The sequence below is a fragment of the Pipistrellus hanaki genome (assembly GCF_964339955.1).
Source record: "Pipistrellus hanaki genome assembly, chromosome: 8".
NCBI classification, from domain to species: domain Eukaryota; kingdom Metazoa; phylum Chordata; class Mammalia; order Chiroptera; family Vespertilionidae; genus Pipistrellus; species Pipistrellus hanaki.
Genome location: NC_140510.1, coordinates 47,824,605 through 47,843,295, shown reverse-complemented (window position 1 = coordinate 47,843,295; position 18,691 = coordinate 47,824,605). Strand labels below are relative to the sequence as shown.

Sequence of the window (18,691 nt, the reverse complement as noted above, 5' to 3'; positions counted from 1 at the left end):
CCCTAGTTTCTACTGCACTGAACTCCAGTTCCAGGCAAGACCCTGAGGACCCAGGCTCATACAGGCAGAATCTGGGCTGTACGGCGGAAACTTAGGGGCGTGGCTAAAGGCAGAACTCCGGAGGTTTGCACGTGAATGTGCACAGAGGATGGACTGTTGACTATGCCGCCGGATTGCCCTAGTGAGAAGGAAACAAAAGCTCCAGACTGCACTGCACCCCAGTTTCGGGCGAGAATCTGGGAATCCAGATTCATTGGGGGAGAGATTAGACTGTCTGACAGCGGGCGAAACTTGAGGGTGCCTTTCTTGCAGCGATAGGGCTGGGCTGACAGGAAGCCAAGGCTATAGACTCCACCCTGAAACTCCACCCTATCCCAACTGAGCACAGAGGCTTTTGCAATTTTTCTGTCTTTTCGAATAAGGCTGTCTCCCAGCATAGACACAGCTGATCCTCACAGCCAATTGGCCTGGAGATCAACTCCTCCCACTGATACCAACAACAATCAAGACTTAACTACAACAAGGCTGTACACACAGTCCACAAAGAGGTGCACCAAGAGTGTCCACCTCAGGTAACTGGGGAGGCCGATCCACTGGCCCATATAGGAAACCTAGCACACAAAGCTAACCTACCAACTCGGAAGCAGTGAAAATGCAGAGACAAAAAAACAGATCACAAACGAGAGAAATGGAGGAAAACAAATAACTGAAGACAGAGTTCAAAACCACGGTTATAAGGTTTTTCAAGACTTTCCTAGAAAGGCCGATAAATTGAGCGAGACCCTCAAAGATATGGAAAAGGACCAACTAGAAATTATACATACACTGACTGAAATAAAAAATACTATGCAGACACCCAACAGCAAACTAGAGGAACGCAAGAATCAAGTCAAAGATTTGAAATACAGGGAAGCAAAAAATCACTCAACTGGAAAAGCTAAAAGAAAAAAGAATCCAAAAATTTGCAGATAGTGTAGGAAGCCTCTGGGACAACTTCTAACCTATCAACATCAGAATTATGGGGGTGCCAGAAGAAGAGAGAGAGCAAGATACAGAAAACCTATTTGAAGAAATAATGACTGAAAACTTTCCCCACCTGGTGAAATAGACTTACAAGTCCAGGATGCACACAGAACCCCAAACAAAAGGAATCCAAAGAGGACCACACCAAGAGACATCATAATTAAAATTCCAAGAGCAAAAGACAAAGAGAGAATATTAAAAGCAGATAGAGGAAAAACAGTTAATTACCTACAAGGGAGCACCCATCTGATTGTCAGCTGATTTTTCAACAGAAACTATGCAGGCCAAAAACTATGCAGGAGTGGAAAGAGTCAAAGTGATGATTAGCAAGAACCTACAACCAAGAGTACTCTACCCGGTCAAGCTGACATTCAGAATTGAAGGGCAGACAAAGAGCTTCACAGATAAGAAAAAGCTAAAGGAGTTCATCAACACCAAACCAGTATGATATGAAATGCTAAAAGGTATTTTTTAAGAAGAGGAAGAAGAAGAAAAAGGTAAAGATAAAAATTATGAACAACAAATACATATCTATCAACAAGTGAATCTAAAAATCAAGTGAATAAAAAGTCTGATGAACAGAATAAACTGGTGAATATAATAGAATCGGGGGCATAGAAAGAAAGTGGACTGACAAATTTTGGGGAAAGGGGAGTGGGGGTGCAGGAAGAGACGACAAAAATTGTACATCTATGGATGAGGACAGTGGGGAGGGGGGTAAGGGAAGAGGGTGGGATGGGAACCAGGTGGAGGGGAGCTATGGGGGGGAAAAGAGGAACAACTGTAATAATCAGAACAATAAAGATTTATTTAAAATAAATAAATAAATAATGCAGGTGGAGAACCTGAAGCTCTGAACAACTCAGCCTGTCTACTTACAGACCACAGCTCTTGAAATTTTTCATTTCCATGTGTTCATCTTTAAAGAACATGTGCTTAATCAAAATTTTAGAAATAGGGTAGAAAGGTTAGTTACAGAGCTATTCTATTGATTTCCTTGTTGTTAAGCAATAATTCTGTGTCATCCCTAGCTGGTTTGGCTCATTTGGCCTGTTGACTGAAAAGTCCCAGGTTTGATTTCATTCAAGGGCATATGCCTGGGGTTGCGGGCTCGATCTCCAGTAGGGGGTCGTGTAGGAGGCAGCTGATCAATGATTTTCTCTCATCATTGAAGTTTCTATCTCTCCCTCTCTCCCTTCCAATCTGAAATCAATAAAAATATTTTTTAAAATAATAATAAGTTAGAAGATAGGGTTAGAATGTCACTAAAAGTGTATCATTTCACATTTAAATAGAGAAGGTAACAAACTTAGTGAAAATAAAAATTATTATTTTTTAAATTATTCTTGAATTAAAAATCTATACTGTAAAAGATTTAGCCATCTCTTAATGTTTTACTATAGGCAATACAAGGACCTGTGGAATATGAGTGATGACAAACCCTTTCTATGCACTGCCCCTGGATGTGGCCAGGTAATACATAAATTACTTTAAATCATTTTGTATATTTATATTTGTTAAAACACTGATGACAGTATATGTTATCGTTAAAAGGATTCCCTTATAATATTTTGTACAGTTTTGGGGTTAAAGAAAATAACCCAGAATAATTTGGGGAAGGAGTTCTTCTTTTTCCTCAGCATTATGTTGAGTTTTAAAAAGTTCAACCTAATATTGAAAAAAGTTATATCTTATAATGAAAAGATGAAAACCTGGACAAAATCTAGGGTTTTAAAGTATTTTCATTTGACCATTATTGGTTGAAAATCACTGTAAACTGCCTAATTGGAAATTAGATGTACCTTATCATATATGAAAATTATTTTATTTGCTCAACTTTTATGAATTTAGCTAATATTTACCTGAGAGTATTATTAATGTATTAATGTTCTTAAAGCTAACATCTTTAATACAGAGCATGTGTAGAAGCATTTTCAGAAAATACTTCAGTGTTGTTTCAGAAATAATATTTCAGTGTTTTGTAACAGGCTATTAAATTATTAACTTATGCTATTATAATTATTCTAATCTTAAAATAACTACAGGTACTAAAGAATTAAAGAATAAATTTAATGTGTAGTGAAATTACGGACTACTTAAATAGATAAATTATAAATAAAAAGTAAGTATGAAAGTGTTTTATTCTGGCATATCACATTTACTCCTTGGACTCAGTACTGAGTTAAATGGACAAAGAAGTGGTATTACTCAAGTCATCCATTTTACTAAAGTGGTTTGAACAGACATGATTCTATACTACCCTGGATTATAGTAAACTCAGTATGTTTGTTGCTAGAGCCAGATTTGCTGTGTTCTAGGAATTATCCTTAGAAACTCAGCCTCAAACAAACCCCTTATTCCTTCTCTTATTCTTTTCTCAAAATAGTAAGAATTGTTTGTTATCTTGTGATTGATCTTTTACTAATACGCCATTTTTAAAATAAAAAGTATTACATTTAAATTTGCTTAAATTCAGCAGAACAAAAGGAAACCTGTTGCTCATATAAGAATGTATGAGTATGTATATCATAAGAGATTGTTTCTTAAAAGACCTTTCTAATATTATAAAAAGGAAAATATTAAGGAGTTAGAATTGTTTTTAGACTCCATTGTGAAAGGAGTTAACATTCATAGCTCCTTCTACCCCTTCTTCCCATTTCTTGATGTTTGATAATTTTGTTTTGTTTTTTTACATTGTCAAGGTTTATAATACATTTTGTCTAATAACCTGTAATTCCCATATTTGCTTATCTTACTTCCATTTAAATAATATAGATAGAGAAAAAGGGAAGAACTAAGTTTTAAGGCACTGTGTATTTAGAAGCCAGAAAAAGGAGGAAAGGAAGGATGTAGAATAGAAGGCTGAGAAGCAGCAAACAAGAAAATTGTGTCCTGAAAGTCAGGTGGAAGGAAGTGTTTCAAAATGGAGAAACAACGTAGTTCAGATAGTTGACAGGAAAAGGTGAGAATTCAGAATTTACTATTGGATTAAGAAATATGAAGATTATTATGTGAGTAGTTTCATTGAAGTGGCAGTGACAACAATGTGATTGCAGTAGGTTAAAGAGAAAATGGGGAGAACCAGAAGTGGAAAACATTGTAAGACAGCTCTTTCTTGGAGTTTAGCTTAAAGGGAACAGAAGAATATAGCTGGAGGAGAACTGAAGATGGAGCTTATTTGTTTTGCATTGTATAGTGGGAATATCACAGCATATTTGACCCTGCAGAGAGAGAGATTGTTACAAGATTAGAGCCCTTAAGTAGGTAAAAGAAAGGATGGGCTCTGGTGCTCAAGTAAAGGGATTGGCCTTAATTAGACCATGGGCAATTATTCCATAGTAAAAGAGAGTAAAAAGGGAGGGGTAGAGGTTTGGAAGGTTTAAATAGAGAAAAGAAAGCATACAGACATATTTCCTTCAATATAGTCACCATAAAAAACAAAATTACATTTCTGTTTATTCCATTGCACACAAAAAATTACCTTTAGAAGCTATGGCATGCTGTTTTAAATAGTATAGATAGGGGTGGCAAATTTTTAGCCATTTGTTTTACTTAGCGTACTGGTTAGGTCAAAAAGTCAATCTAACAATAGCTTGAACAGTTTGTTTTTCATGTAACAGCCCAGAATTAGGAGTTCCAGGGCAGGCTGACTGCTATCCTCAACATTTGAATTCCATTTTTAGATCCAGGATGGCTGGCCCAGCTCCTGCCATCAGGTTCACATGCCAGCAATAAGGAGAGAGAATTGGAAACAAGAGCACACACGCTCGCACACACATACACTCACCATTTTATTAACATTAACTGGAAATAATGCGTATAATTTTCATTTATTTCTTTTGGTAAGAACGCAATCACATGGCCACCTTATTGCAAAGGAAGCTAGAAAAATGTAGTCTTTGTTCTGGGCAGCCAGGTATTCAACTAAAATTGGGAAATTCCTTTGGGAAAATTTTGAGTAATGGAGATTAAGGAACAGTTAGCAGTCCTTTTCATAGTTTTCAAAGATGATTTTTCACTTGGGGACATAGCAGTAAGTCATTTGGAGCCTGAATTTGGTTTACCTGGGCACAGTAAGTCCTCACTTAATGTTATTAGTAGATTCTGCAACTTTAAGTGAAACGACATATAGCAATCATAAGCAAAAATGAGTGAAAGACCTTTCAAGGACTTGCTATACTGTTTTTAAAGTTGAAAATAAAGTTTTCAACGTCTGGAATTTAGTTGTCAGTAATGTATCAGTGGTGGTTTCTTAGTTAGCAGTATACCATACCTATTTTTTATCTGTGCCCAACTTGTTTCAAATAGTATTTGAGAAATTAAAGGTTCATATAATAGTTGTCATAATAATAAAAACAATAATATTTTTAACTTAGCTAGCCTCTGTACTAAGAAGGTTATGTGGATTATCATTTAATGTTTCCAACAACTCTATGAAATCGGTGGTTATAGCTCATTTCTCATGAGTCACAAAACCGGGAAGTATTGGAAATAAGTTTGTACCTAAAAGCCTGTCTTTGTGTTCTGTCCGTAAATAGAATGTTCAGGTTTCAAGGCATATTTGAATACAGGTCTTGGTATTTGTTATCTTTCAATTAACATGGTTTTTATTTCCTCTTAATACCAAAAGTTTCCCCGAAAATGTTGACAAGCTTAACATGGCAAAATAAAATCTAGAGAGGACTTGTTAACATTAGGAGCATTTCATAAAGTCCTTCTCCTGTCTTATTTTTTTTAAAACAAAATTGGGACCTTACTTCATTTACATAGTTTTATATTCCATCAGTATAGAGATTACATTGCATGTTTTATAAGCATTTTGTGTGGTAATTGAAAACATGGGTTTATGTTGCTGTGCCCTATTCTATTGCCAGAACATGTCCCATAATTTATTTACTCATTCCTCTATTATGGACTTTTATAATTTTATAACTTATTAAATTTGTATGATTTTTATATAATTATAAAATATACAATTTTATGAGTATATATAATATAACATAATTATATATAATGTTATAATTCCAGTATTATAAACAATAGTGTGATGAAATCCTTTATATGCATCTCTAATTAATTTCTCAAAATACATTCTTAAAAATAGATTACTTGGCCAAAATGTATACACAGTTTTGAGGTTCTTCAGGCATTTTGCCATATTGTTTTTAAAAGCTAAGCCAATTTTTATAAGCACTGGCTTCATCATGAACACTCCAGTTTGGGGCATTATTACTTCTGTTTTGTGTCTGTGCCTGTATTTATTCCCTAAGGGATATAAAATAATATTGATGTTATATTAATATAACTGCTACTGATCAAAATAGTAACTTTGCTGCCATGGTCGGGTCTCTCAGTTGGTTGGGAGTGTCATCCCATACACCAAAAGGTTACAGTTTGATTTCTGGTCAAGGCACATACCTAGGTTGCAGGTTCAATCCCCAGTCCAGGAGCTTGGAGTAGGCAACTGATTTTCTCCATTCCTTTCTAAAATCAGTTAAAAAAAACATCCTTGGGTGAGAATTAAAAAAAAAAAAAATGTAACCTGGCTAATGCCAGCATCATCCATTTGTTAAGTCTCTCTAAGAACAGAAATGGAATGTCTCTTTAGATTCAAATAATATTTCCTAGGAAATCAAAACTTCAACTGGTATTATCCTGATGGCCTCATAACTTAGTTGTACCTATTTATCTGTTAAATAGGAATAATAATCTATATCATGTGTGTGAATTAAATGCAGAATGACTGATTTTTAAGGAAGTTAATTCTAGTTTGTGTTCAAATGTTCATGCCTTGGAATTACAGATTTATCTATACCATATATCAGAACTTATATTGCTTTTATTATAAAAGCATCAGATTCCCATCCCTTCAATCTGTCAGGTTGCCCTTCCTTTTTTAACCTTTTAAGAAAGATTATTATCCTGTTCTATCTTTCTTGACTGCTTTTCTCATTGCTTATTCAGCTATATGCTACAAAGTCTTGTTTAACACAATACTGTGCACATTTCGCATTGGATTTATGCTCTTGTATTCTTAATATGTTGTTATTGCTAGCAGTATCATTACAATTTTATTCAATATACATTTTTAGAATAAATTGTTTAAATTTGGCTGGGAAAACAGATTTTGCAAAAATTTTATTTTAGCATATAGTAGCTACTTTTATATAAGTATTTATTGAAAAGATGCACTTTATTTATTCATATATATATATATATATATATATATATATATAGGCATTGGCAAAAGTAGGCTTACAGTTGTGATGCAAATAATATAATTAATAAGTAAATAATAATACAAGAATAAAACCTGTGTGTTTTGTGTACTCTCAACTACAAACCTACTTTTGCCCAACCCTGTAAAATATTACATATGTCCCTTTTCCCCCCCCATTGCCCTCTCCCATTCCTCTCCCCCCCCCCCCCCCCCAGCCTATTGGTGACCACCTTTCGACAAGATTGCCTTTCGCCACTGTCTTAAAATTTCTTGTTAGAGGTAAATAAATTTTCTTATGACAATCCAAGTTTAGAGTTAAACTTGGATTGTCATAAGAAAATTTATCAACTACTTATTTTAGTATATTTTATCCATGTATATAAGTGATACCATTGTATGATCAACAGTTCGTTTATAAATAGCATTTAGGTAAGTTTGATCTGGAGATCGAACATTCATATTTCTTTAATTTCTCCTTTTAATATTAATTAATATGACCCAAAATGTTTTTAGGGTCTTTTTAGCAGCTGCTTTTCACTTAAGATCCATCTTGGTGCCATTTTCACATGTTTTATACAAAACAATGTTATTTATTCTATATGTAGTTGCTCTTTGATTTGAATATTTGTGGTCAAGCCATCTAAGCAAAAGATATTGGTAGAATAAAATTCCTGGGAGGTAATTTTCTAGGTTCGTATGCATTAATTATGTTGACTTTGCTGTTTTGAAATCTATGTTCTCTAGCTACCAAAATACATTCACTCACAAATGTTTACTGATTCTCTTCCATGCAGAAGTCACATTGTTAGGTTATTTGTAACATTAAAGCGAATTTTGCTTTAAGATACATGTACTTTTAAACATGTAATGCAAAGTTAAAAGCAATGAAATAATGCCAGTAAACTGCAGATATGTTCATTCTCTAAGAGTTTTGTTATTCAACAGTCTGTCAATTCTCCAAATTTGCAAGGGATTCTTATAATGATGCAGGGGTCCTCAAACTTTTTAAAGTGGGGGCCAGATCACGGTCCCTCAGAGAGCTGGAGGGCCGGACTATATGAACTACTAATTCCTACTGTAACACCTCAGCTGCGCTCACTGCCCAAAAAACCTGGCGGGCCGGATCAGACTCCTCTGCAGGCCGCATGTGGCCCGCGGGCCATAGTTTGAAGACCCCTGTATAGCACTTGAGTGGAGAAAACTGAGTTATGGTTCCAGTTGCTGCTTAGTAAATGTTTGAAGAGTGAAAAAATGAATAAATTAAGACATCAGGGGGAGGGGAGGGTACTGTTGCATCTGAACACAAACTTTCAATGGGACCATAAACAGGTTTTGAAAGGGGGTCATATAATAATAGATATTTTTCTATTGGTGTATACAGTAACCTAAAGACTGAGTGGTAAACCATCCTATCTAATAAAGAGGGAATATGCTAATTGACCATCATCCCTCACAAAGATGGTAGCATCCACAGCCAATAAAAGGAGGGAATATGCTAATTGACTGCCATGCCCTCAAAGATAGCAGCACCCACAGCCCAGTCATCTCAGCACCGCTGGGGTGGCAGGTGCGTGGCATGGCCGGACCCGGCTCCATGCACCTGCCTCAGGAGTCCCCCGGTCCTTTCAACCCCCAGCCACCCAGGGATGTTGGCTGCCCAGCCACTCAGGGCCAGCTTGAGAGGCAGGCAAGCCTCGGATACCAGCTGCCCAGCCACCAAAGGCTTGTGCCCTGGCAGTGGCAGCAGCAGAGGTGTGATGAGGGCATCACCTTCCCCTGATTGCTGGGTCACTTCCCACCCCTGAGAGCTCCCGGACTATGAGAGGGGGCAGGCCGGGTTGAGGGATCCCCTCCTCCAGTGCATAAGTTTTCACGCACCGGGCCTCTAGTACTTAATAATACAGCAAAATATGGCCAAATTAAATAAAAGCTTACTTTACTGAATATCTATGGTTTTGGTGGCTTATTTTTGTTTCTTCTTTAGACTGGGCTTGAAGATTAAACTGTTTAATTGTAAGGAGCTCATTCTTTTGAACATTTATTAAATACCATATGTTAACTTTGGGGGAGCACAAACAAATAGGAACTCAGACTACTTTAAAGAACAGACATACAAAATAATCAATATAATATTGATAGGTACTATAACCAAGGCATTGTGTAGAGCATAATGGGCATTAATGAGAGAGATTATTATTTACAGAGTGAGGGTCTGGTTGGCTTGTAAGGATGATATAGGTAGATATTCAGTGTCATACTTTTAGAATAATTGGAAAACTTTAGAATAAAGAGCATAATGGTAAGAAATGTTTCATTCTTTTACATTGTTTACATTTTATATGATCCCTTTTCAGAACCTGCTTATGGTCCCATTGAAGATAAATGTTCAAGTGGCAATAGATTCCACAAGAGAAGGAATCCATTTTGATGGTTTAGCAGGGGTCTTCAAACTACGGCCCGCGGGCCACATGCGGCCCGCAGAGGAGTCTGATCCGGCCCGCCAGGTTTTTTGGGCAGTGAGCGCAGCTGAGGTGTTACAGTAGGAATTAGTAGTTCATATAGTCCGGCCCTCCAGCTCTCTGAGGGACCGTGATCTGGCCCCCACTTTAAAAAGTTTGAGGACCCCTGGTTTAGAGGAACTAAGTTAAAATATCATAAACTTAACAGCCCCTTTTGTAGGTAGATAGTCTAGGACTGTGGTCAACAAACTGCGGCTCTTGAGCCACATGGGGCTCTTTGGCCCCTTGAGTATGGCTCTTCCACAAAATACCATGGCCTGGGCAAGTCTATTTTGAAGAAGTGGCATTAGAAGAAGTTTAAGTTTTAAAATTTGGCTGTCAAAAGAAATTTCAATCATTGTACTGTTGATATTTGGCTCTGTTAATTAATGAATTAGCTAACCACTGGTCTGGGGAGTGAGTTTAGATCTCTTGGCATTTTATAGTAATTGCTCTGAAATAAAGTGCTTCAAATTTTCAGTTATAGGAATTACTTAGTAGCCAAAACCGGTTTGGCTCAGTGGATAGAGCTTCGGTCTGCGGACTGAAAAGTCCCAGGTTCGATTCTGGTTAAAGGGCATGTACCTTGGTGGGGGGAACATCCCCGGTACGGGGTGTGCGAGAGGCAGCTGATCAATGATTCGCACTCATCGATGTTTCTAACTCTCTATCCCTCTCTCTTCCTCTCTGTAAAAAATCAATAAAATATATTTAAAAAAAAAAAAAAGAATTACTTAGTAAAGAGTATCTTCATTAAGGTTGATGTCCAGACATTCAGGAGATATTTAAATTATGCATTTATTATATTGGCATGCAGGACCTAACCAAGTTAAATGTAGCTTTAAAAATAATCTTGCTTCATTTTTAAGAATTGTGGTGAAAAACATCAATATTTTAAGTAAAATTTTTTTATTTTCAATTAACTATTATTACATTGATTGCTATTTCTTCACTGAATTGTGACAGAGGCATTCTTTTTATATGTGGTAACATAAAGAACCCAATTTACTTCTTAATTTATCCAGAAGTAATATTTTTATAAGAAAAGTCTCATTTTAAAAGTGGTAAGTAACTTGAAGTCTAAATACAGTCCTTTTTTCAAAAGTCATTATACCACAGAGCATATATTTTTATTGTGATATGGCAGAAATTAATAATGGTCTATTTTTAATGTCCAATGAAATTTATATAAAGTTTGTTTGCCTCAAGTTTTGTTTTTATGTGCTCTCAAGTGAGCTATGAGACCTAGTAATATATCAGCATTGCTTATTCTTGGGTAATGGGTTTCTCTATGATTACTTGAAATCTAGTATGTTTATACTAACAATAGATCCTTTTATAGTTAACAGACTGCTATTTCATTGTTAATGGTGGTTTTACATGTTGTGGAAATGAATTTCCTTATTTTACTTATTTGATCAAATTGAAATTCTTAACTATATTTTAAAACTTTTTGCCACAGCGTTTTACCAACGAGGATCATTTGGCTGTCCATAAACATAAACATGAGATGACACTGAAATTTGGTCCAGCACGTAATGACAGTGTCATTGTGGCTGGTTAGTATATGCTTTTATTAATAGCTTATATACATATTTCACCTGGAATGTGCACAATTTTTGTGTATTCTCTGTAAATAATATAGACTGGTGATATTCCAATGACTTCATTTGCAATAAATGTTGGCAACATGTATTTTACCCATTACATATCCATGTTTCCTTCTGATCATTCATTTCACTTTTTGGATTTCAAATGTAGATTTCAATGTCAATTTTGTGGAAGTTAATTAGAAACCTGGGAGCATTCATACCACCTCCAAAGTTTAGATTTAATAGACAATTGAACTAATGTGATGTTTAGTTATTGTTTCTTTTAGCTGTTCACACCTGGTCTACAGTGCTGTGCGAAGACAGAAAATGATCACACTCCTCCTGTTGGAGAAAGAGCACTTAGCTGACTTGTTCATTAGGATTTTTGTTTCTATTTCTTTGTACGAAACATCCATGTTAGTAAAATAATTCTGAGTACTCTCCTAAATTCAGTCATTTTTGTATGTTGATCCAGTATCACCTAAGCAGATGATTATCTTTCACAATATGTGAAAAGAGAATATACGTTGTTTTATTGTCCTTCATACTGTGTTAGTTGCTCCTTTTTAGGCATATATAAGCACACATCTGTGTATGTGTATACACACATAATATGTGTAATTTTACCATATTTCATATATTTTCTAATTATTGTGATAAAATGTTTATATGAAATCTAACATATTTATGTAATTTCAGACTTTTAGTATCATAACCACAGATTCACATATCATAAGTATTCAGAATAACACTAAATTATTTTCTTCTATACAGCTTAGGTTATACTCTTTGTAAGTCTGTATTTATATCTGAATACTGAATATTATTAATACTTTAAAATTATCACCCGAATCTAGAGATCAATTTTACATATGCAATCTTTGGAGCAATATGAGGCAAATATTAGGTGGTTCTTCTAGTACTTTCAGCATCAAAGTTTTTGTAATGAAAAAATTAGAGGTAACAAAAAGTTGGTAATTTATCAAAATAATTTATTTATGAAAAACGTAGGGAAATGTTCAACCTTTCTTCAACTCCACAAGTTAAAGGAAGCTAAAAAGAGTGAGGTGTGCATTTCTTTAGAGTGTCATGTCTCAGATGCTATAAGCTGGAACCAGAAAACAGTCAAATAAGCAGTATAGCAACAACTGGGAGGTTCGCTCTCCTAGGTATGAAAGTCTTTGTTTCTCTAAAACTGTCTTAGAGCAATATTTCTCTTTGTAACTTTAACTCAAAAGTGTTTGAGATTGCTTTCTAAAAACTACTTTTCTATCTGCATTTAGTACAATAAAAAAAAAAATAGAACAAATTCAGACACAGTACTTGACCATTTTTTTACTTATGTCAAGGTGAGTAATTTAGCATTACTATATAAATAGAATGCATGATATATGTACTATATATTTGATGATGATCAACAGTCATAAGCCATCTGCATGTTAAAACAATTGTGCCTGTGTTGACTTTCTCAAGCTTGATCATTCCAGTAATCACTGATAAATGTGACTTACACATGCATTTTATTTTTAAGACTTTTCTCTCTCAAATACAAATTAGGAGCCTTCCATTGAGCTTAGATAGATAAACCCTTTAAGTGTGAACAGAAGACTCAAATTTATATACAGTTTACAAATTCAGTAATGCGTGTATGCTGGGTCTTTATATAATACGATTTTAGAAATATTTTTTGGGGTGAGGGTATGTAAGTTGCAGACACAATAGACTTCTTCAGTAATTCTAATAATACTAATAGTATCTAAAATAGACCTACATTATGTGTAATATGACAAGTAGGTCTTTTAGAGCTAACTATATATATATAGTAAGCATTAGTACTCTAATGTCATGCTAGTATATGTGTGAGGGCAATAATAAAACAATAAGTAATGCCCATTTTGGAGACACAGTAATTAACAAATGTATGAATATTAATCTCACAAAAGATTTTATTAATATTTTAGCTTAAATACGAGTCATCTTATACTTTTATTCTGCTTAGGCTAGATTGGTGATACAAGCTGTAAAATTGATGCCCTAAAAGATGTAAAATGTGACTAGAATTTCAATGTACTACCAACTCTGATCTATATGAATAGCTTTGAGAATAATAAGATTTAAGAGGCAAAATTAATAAATTTACTATTTTTTATTACACATGGACCTTGGTCACAGAAGGTCACATAGTCATTTGTTCTGTGACCAACATGTACATATATACTAATGTAGTACCTGAGTTAATGCACATAGTATGAGTAACGTTCAAATATAGTGAAAATATTTCAAGTTTTTAAAATGTAAAGTTGAAGTCCTCTGCTGTCCTAGAAATTGTGCTAGAGCATTCCATAGATATGGAACTCTTCCATAACTAGCTCCTCATACAAGCTTGACAAATGCATTAAAATAGAAAATTGGTTTCAATAGGTAGAAATGAGGATTTTGTTTTAGTTTTTGTTATAGGGCTCTTATTTTAACCTTTTTTCCCCTTGTAATATTTTGAGTTACCTGCTAAAGATTGTCCTATCTTAAGCATGCTTTCATAATAGATTATGAGCACTAGTGGAAGGCCAAGTTGAGTGTATATACATGCTCTTGTCTAGTTTTCCCCAAACTGCATGTATTTTAAACATAATTTTTAATGTAAAATTTAAAAAATCTATGTTGACTGATGATAATAGTTGATCTCTGAGCAGAGCATGTGTATGTCAGTCTACTCAGAAGGTATGGACTAAGAAACAAGGAGGACTTCTTTCATGGTTCATAAACTTTGAGGAAATATCTTGAACTGCAACAAAAACTTAACCAAATTATGTTTGCTTCAAAGGAAAAGGACTTTCCAAAGAGAAAATTAACAACTGACTGAAGCAGTCCTGCTAATTTGTTAATTTATTAGGTATATTTTGGGTTCTTTATGATATTTAAATCTATATTATTACTTCTTGACATTTATTTCAGATCAGACCCCAACACCAACAAGATTCTTGAAAAACTGTGAAGAAGTGGGTTTGTTTAATGAGTTGGCAAGTCCATTTGAGAATGAATTCAAGAAAGCCTCAGAAGATGACATTAAAAAAGTATGATGTTCACTATGATATTAAAGAGTACTTCTCACAGAACAACAATTATAGTTTATATTTCTTTTTATTTTAGATTTACCGATTGGCTTTTTTTAAAAAAACGCCTAACATTTTCTTTAATGTTTATCTTAGATGCCTCTAGATTTATCCCCTCTTGCAACACCCATCATAAGAAGCAAAATTGAAGAACCATCTGTTGTAGAAACAACTCACCAAGATAGTCCTTTACCTCACCCCGAGTCTACCACCAGTGATGAAAAGGTTAGAAATTTTTACTTATGTAGAAATACATACTAAGTGTAAAATTAGCTTCCTAATAAGGATTAATATTTGATCTACATAGCTAATAAATTGTACATCATTCAGTGTCAGATTATATGTGAAAGCCTGTGAATAGTCAGAAATTCCAGGGAAAGAAGATTCTAGATTCTAGAATCTACTTATAAAAGGTGACAGCTTAATTAAGAATCTTTATAATGAATATTGAACAAAGGTTATTTCAGCTTTTGTACATTGGTTGCTGGCACATCCCTGGTGGGGGGTGTGCAGGAGGCAGCTGGTCGATGTTTCTCTCTCATCGATGTTTCTAGCTTTCATCCCTCTCCCTTCCTCTCTGTAAAAAATCAATAAAATATATTTTTAAAAGTATTTCTAATATTGGATTATGTATAAGCTATAAGTCTCCCTAGACCTCTTTACTTCTTTTTAAAAAATTGGTTTTAGAGAGTTATGCCTTTATGTTGCCACATCAAAAATCTTATTAAGAATGAGTTACTAGTCCCATAACCCTTTAAATATATTTTATTGATTTCTTTCCGGAGAGGGATAAAGAGATAGAAACATCAATGAGAGAGAACCATCGATCAGCTGCCTCTTGCATACCCACTACTGAACAAAGGTTATTTTAGTTATTTTGGCATAGTTACTCATTCTCAGCAACGCATCTGAGGTATCAGCACTAAGATGTTGGCGATACTGTCTTAGTACCGGCCTTTAGTAGGTGGTTTCGGGCCTGACTTCTGGATCTTGAATAACCTAGTACAGGGGTTGGCAACCTTTAAGACATAAAGAGCCACTTGGACCCGTTTTCGAAGGAAAAAAAAAACCTCGGAGCCGCAAAATCATTGCGACATAAGTGATACAGCTCCCCGCCCCGCCCTGCTATCTGCCCTGCTAGTGTCGGACCTGCTGGGGGCCGCAGCAAAGGTTCAAAAGAGCCGCATGCGGCTCCGGAGCCGCAGGTTGCTGACCCCTGGCCTAGTAACTTGAACCACCTGGTTCTCATTTTAAACTTTGTATGTCTAAATTAGAGCCCTTGATTCTTTCTACAGTTTATCCTATCTCAGTATATTTTCTCTCAATCCATTAGTTTCTCAAGCCAAGAATCCTTAATTTTTTTCCTTTTTCTTCACACTGAAATCAGCAGCAAATCTTATCAGATCTACTTCCTGAGTATAACCTTCTATCATCTTCTGTCATCAGTGTCATCACTTTAGTTCAAGCCATCTTAATACATTGTCACTTCCCTGCTTGAAATCCTTCAGTGGTTTGCCATTGCATTTAAGGCAGGGGTCTTCAAACTACGGCCCGCGGGCCACATGCGGCCTGCAGAGGAGTCTGATCCGGCCCACCAGGTTTTTTGGGCAGTGAGCGCAGCCGAGGTGTTACAGTAGGAATTAGTAGTTCATATAGTCCGGCCCTCCAGCTCTCTGAGGGACCGTGATCTGGCCCCCACTTTAAAAAGTTTGAGGACCCCTGATTTAAGGTAACTCTCACTCCTTCCATACCCCTCATTGATCTGGGTTTGTCTGTCAATCCAATCTCACCTCATGCCACTCTCCTGATGTCTTTATCAAATATTGCAAGCTTTTTCCTGCCTTAAAGACATTGCTTCCTTCTCACTATAATGATCTCCTTAGTGTCAATTCAAATACCATTTTTTCAAAGAAGCTTCACTTTACTTCACTGTACTATCTAAAGTAGCTAACTCCAACCTTCTTCCAGTTAATCTTTCATTATATTATGTTGCATTTTTACTCTAGAGCACATTTCAATCTGAGATTCTTTTTGTTGTACTTGTTTATTGTCTGTCTCTTCAGATTAGTCCTTGTGAGCATGTTGTAAATTATTAAACTTGTTGTATAAATGAATTTCTAATAGTATTTATCTTTCTATGAAAAATTGGACAGATGTTATTTAGGCTTTTAAAGGGTTATGGGCCCTAACCAGTTTGGCTCAGTAGAGTGTCGGCCTGCGGACTGAAGGGTTCCAGGTTTAATTCCAGTTGAGGGCATGTACCTTGGTTGTGGGCACATCCTCAGTAGTGGGTATGCAAGAGGCAGCTGATTGATGGTTCTCTCTCATTGATATTTCTATCTCTTTATTCCTCTCCGTAAAAAAATCAATAAAATATACTAAAAGGGTTATGGAACTAGTAACTCATTCTTAATAAGATTTTTGATGTGGCAACATAAAGGCCAATTAAAAGTACACAGTTGACCCAGTTTTTATACTAACTAACTAGTTTAGGAGTTCTGGATAAAGCCCGTAATCTCTTTGTTTCCTAATCTGTAAAACTGGGGAAAAGACCACCTATAAGGTCCTGGCTAACTCAGATAATTATGTAATTATGTATTTTATATTTAAGGTATCAATATTATATGGCCATTTGATACTGAGAAATCATTGATAATGGATAAACATTTGTGTTGCTTTAAATTTTAAAAAATATTTCTATTATAAGCCAAAACCGGTTTGGCTCAGTGGATAGAGCATCGTCCTGCGGACTGAAAGGTCCCAGGTTTGATTCCAGTCAAGGGCATGTACATTGGTTGCTGGCACATTCCCGGTGGGGGGTGTGCAGGAGGCAGCTGGTCGATGTTTCTCTCTCATCGATGTTTCTAGCTTTCATCCCTCTCCCTTCCTCTCTGTAAAAAATCAAAATATATTTTTAAAAATATTTCTATTATTGGATATGTATAAGTTATAACAATCTCCCTAGACCTCTTTACTTCTTTTTTAAAAATTGGTTTAAGAGAGAAGAAGGGAGAGTGAGAGAAACATTGATGTGAGAGAGAAGCATCAATCGATTGCCTTCTGTATGTGCTCTAACTGGGGATCAAACCTGCAACCCAGATATGTGCCCTGACCAGGAATCAAACCCACAATCTTTTGGTGTGTGGGAAGTCACTCTAACCTACTGTGCCACAATGACCAAGGCCTCTTTCCTCTTTTTATAATATAGTGATAGAGTAGAACTAGGCAATCCCTTCTGGATTTTAAGTTCTATGACTCCTGAGAATGGTTTGTATTTTTTTATAAACATATTTTTATTGATTTCAGAGTGGAAGGGAGAGGGAGAGAGAGAAACATCAATGATGACAAAGAATCATTGATTGGGTACCTCTTGTACACCCCACTGAGGATTGAGCCTGCAACCTGAGCATGTGCCTGGACTGAGAATCGAACTGTGATCTCCTGGTTCGTTGATCGATGTTCACCCATTGAGGCATAGCATCTGGGCTGTATTTTTATCTTTTACTAAAATTCTCATGGAATCATAGCCTAGTTATTCTGCCTGACTTGTTTCTGGATTGATAGGAAAACAAGTTGTACTGATAAATATGAACATTGCATTTGAAATGTTATAGCTGCTTCTAAAATTTTCTTGTAATTAACTTTAGATGTTTATTTTTGGAGGGGTATTAAGTATCATCCTGTGGACACTTTTCCAAATGTATTATTTTCTGTATATTAAGGAATATAAATTTACTTGCATTTTTAAATTCTACTCTTTCTCTTATCTCGTTATTAAATAGGAAGTACCACTGGCACAAACTGCACAGCCAACATCAGCTATTGTTCGTCCAGCATCATTACAGGTTCCCAATGTGCTGCTTACAAGTTCTGATTCAAGTGTAATTATTCAGCAGGCAGTACCTTCACCAACCTCAAGTACTGTAATCACCCAGGCACCATCCTCCAATAGGCCAATTGTGTAAGTGATTTGGGCCAGTCATTGACATGTTTACGAATTAAGTTTTTGCTGTCATTTTATTGTTTCAATTGTGACCTTAGTTTTATGTGTCTGTTATATTCTGCGTGCTTTGATAAAGATTTTTTATTTATTTAATATATTGGCAATTGTCATGAGTAAATCCACAACTTTTTCCATTTTTTTCCTGTTATTTTTTCCACACTGCTACATGCATTATACATTTTAGATGCGATTAAAAATAAACTTTGCAAGCTTCTTTATTTGATTAGAAATTTTTTTAATGCTGT

At 35.5% G+C, this 18,691-nt stretch overlaps 1 protein-coding gene across 2 annotated transcripts in view; it reads left to right on the top strand.

Moving 5' to 3' along the window:
* Window positions 1–18,691, top strand: part of ATF2 (activating transcription factor 2) — a 74,991-nt gene that overhangs the window by 18,957 nt on the left and 37,343 nt on the right. Inside the window, exons 4-8 of one of the 2 annotated variants that reach the window (XM_084892659.1) lie at window positions 2,427–2,496; window positions 11,204–11,300; window positions 14,286–14,404; window positions 14,540–14,668; window positions 18,226–18,404. In XM_084892659.1, coding sequence (XP_084748785.1) covers window positions 2,427–2,496; window positions 11,204–11,300; window positions 14,286–14,404; window positions 14,540–14,668; window positions 18,226–18,404 — 594 coding nt within the window. The remainder of the gene's footprint in view (window positions 1–2,426; window positions 2,497–11,203; window positions 11,301–14,285; window positions 14,405–14,539; window positions 14,669–18,225; window positions 18,405–18,691) is intronic. The other variant, XM_084892660.1, reaches the window with a different exon arrangement.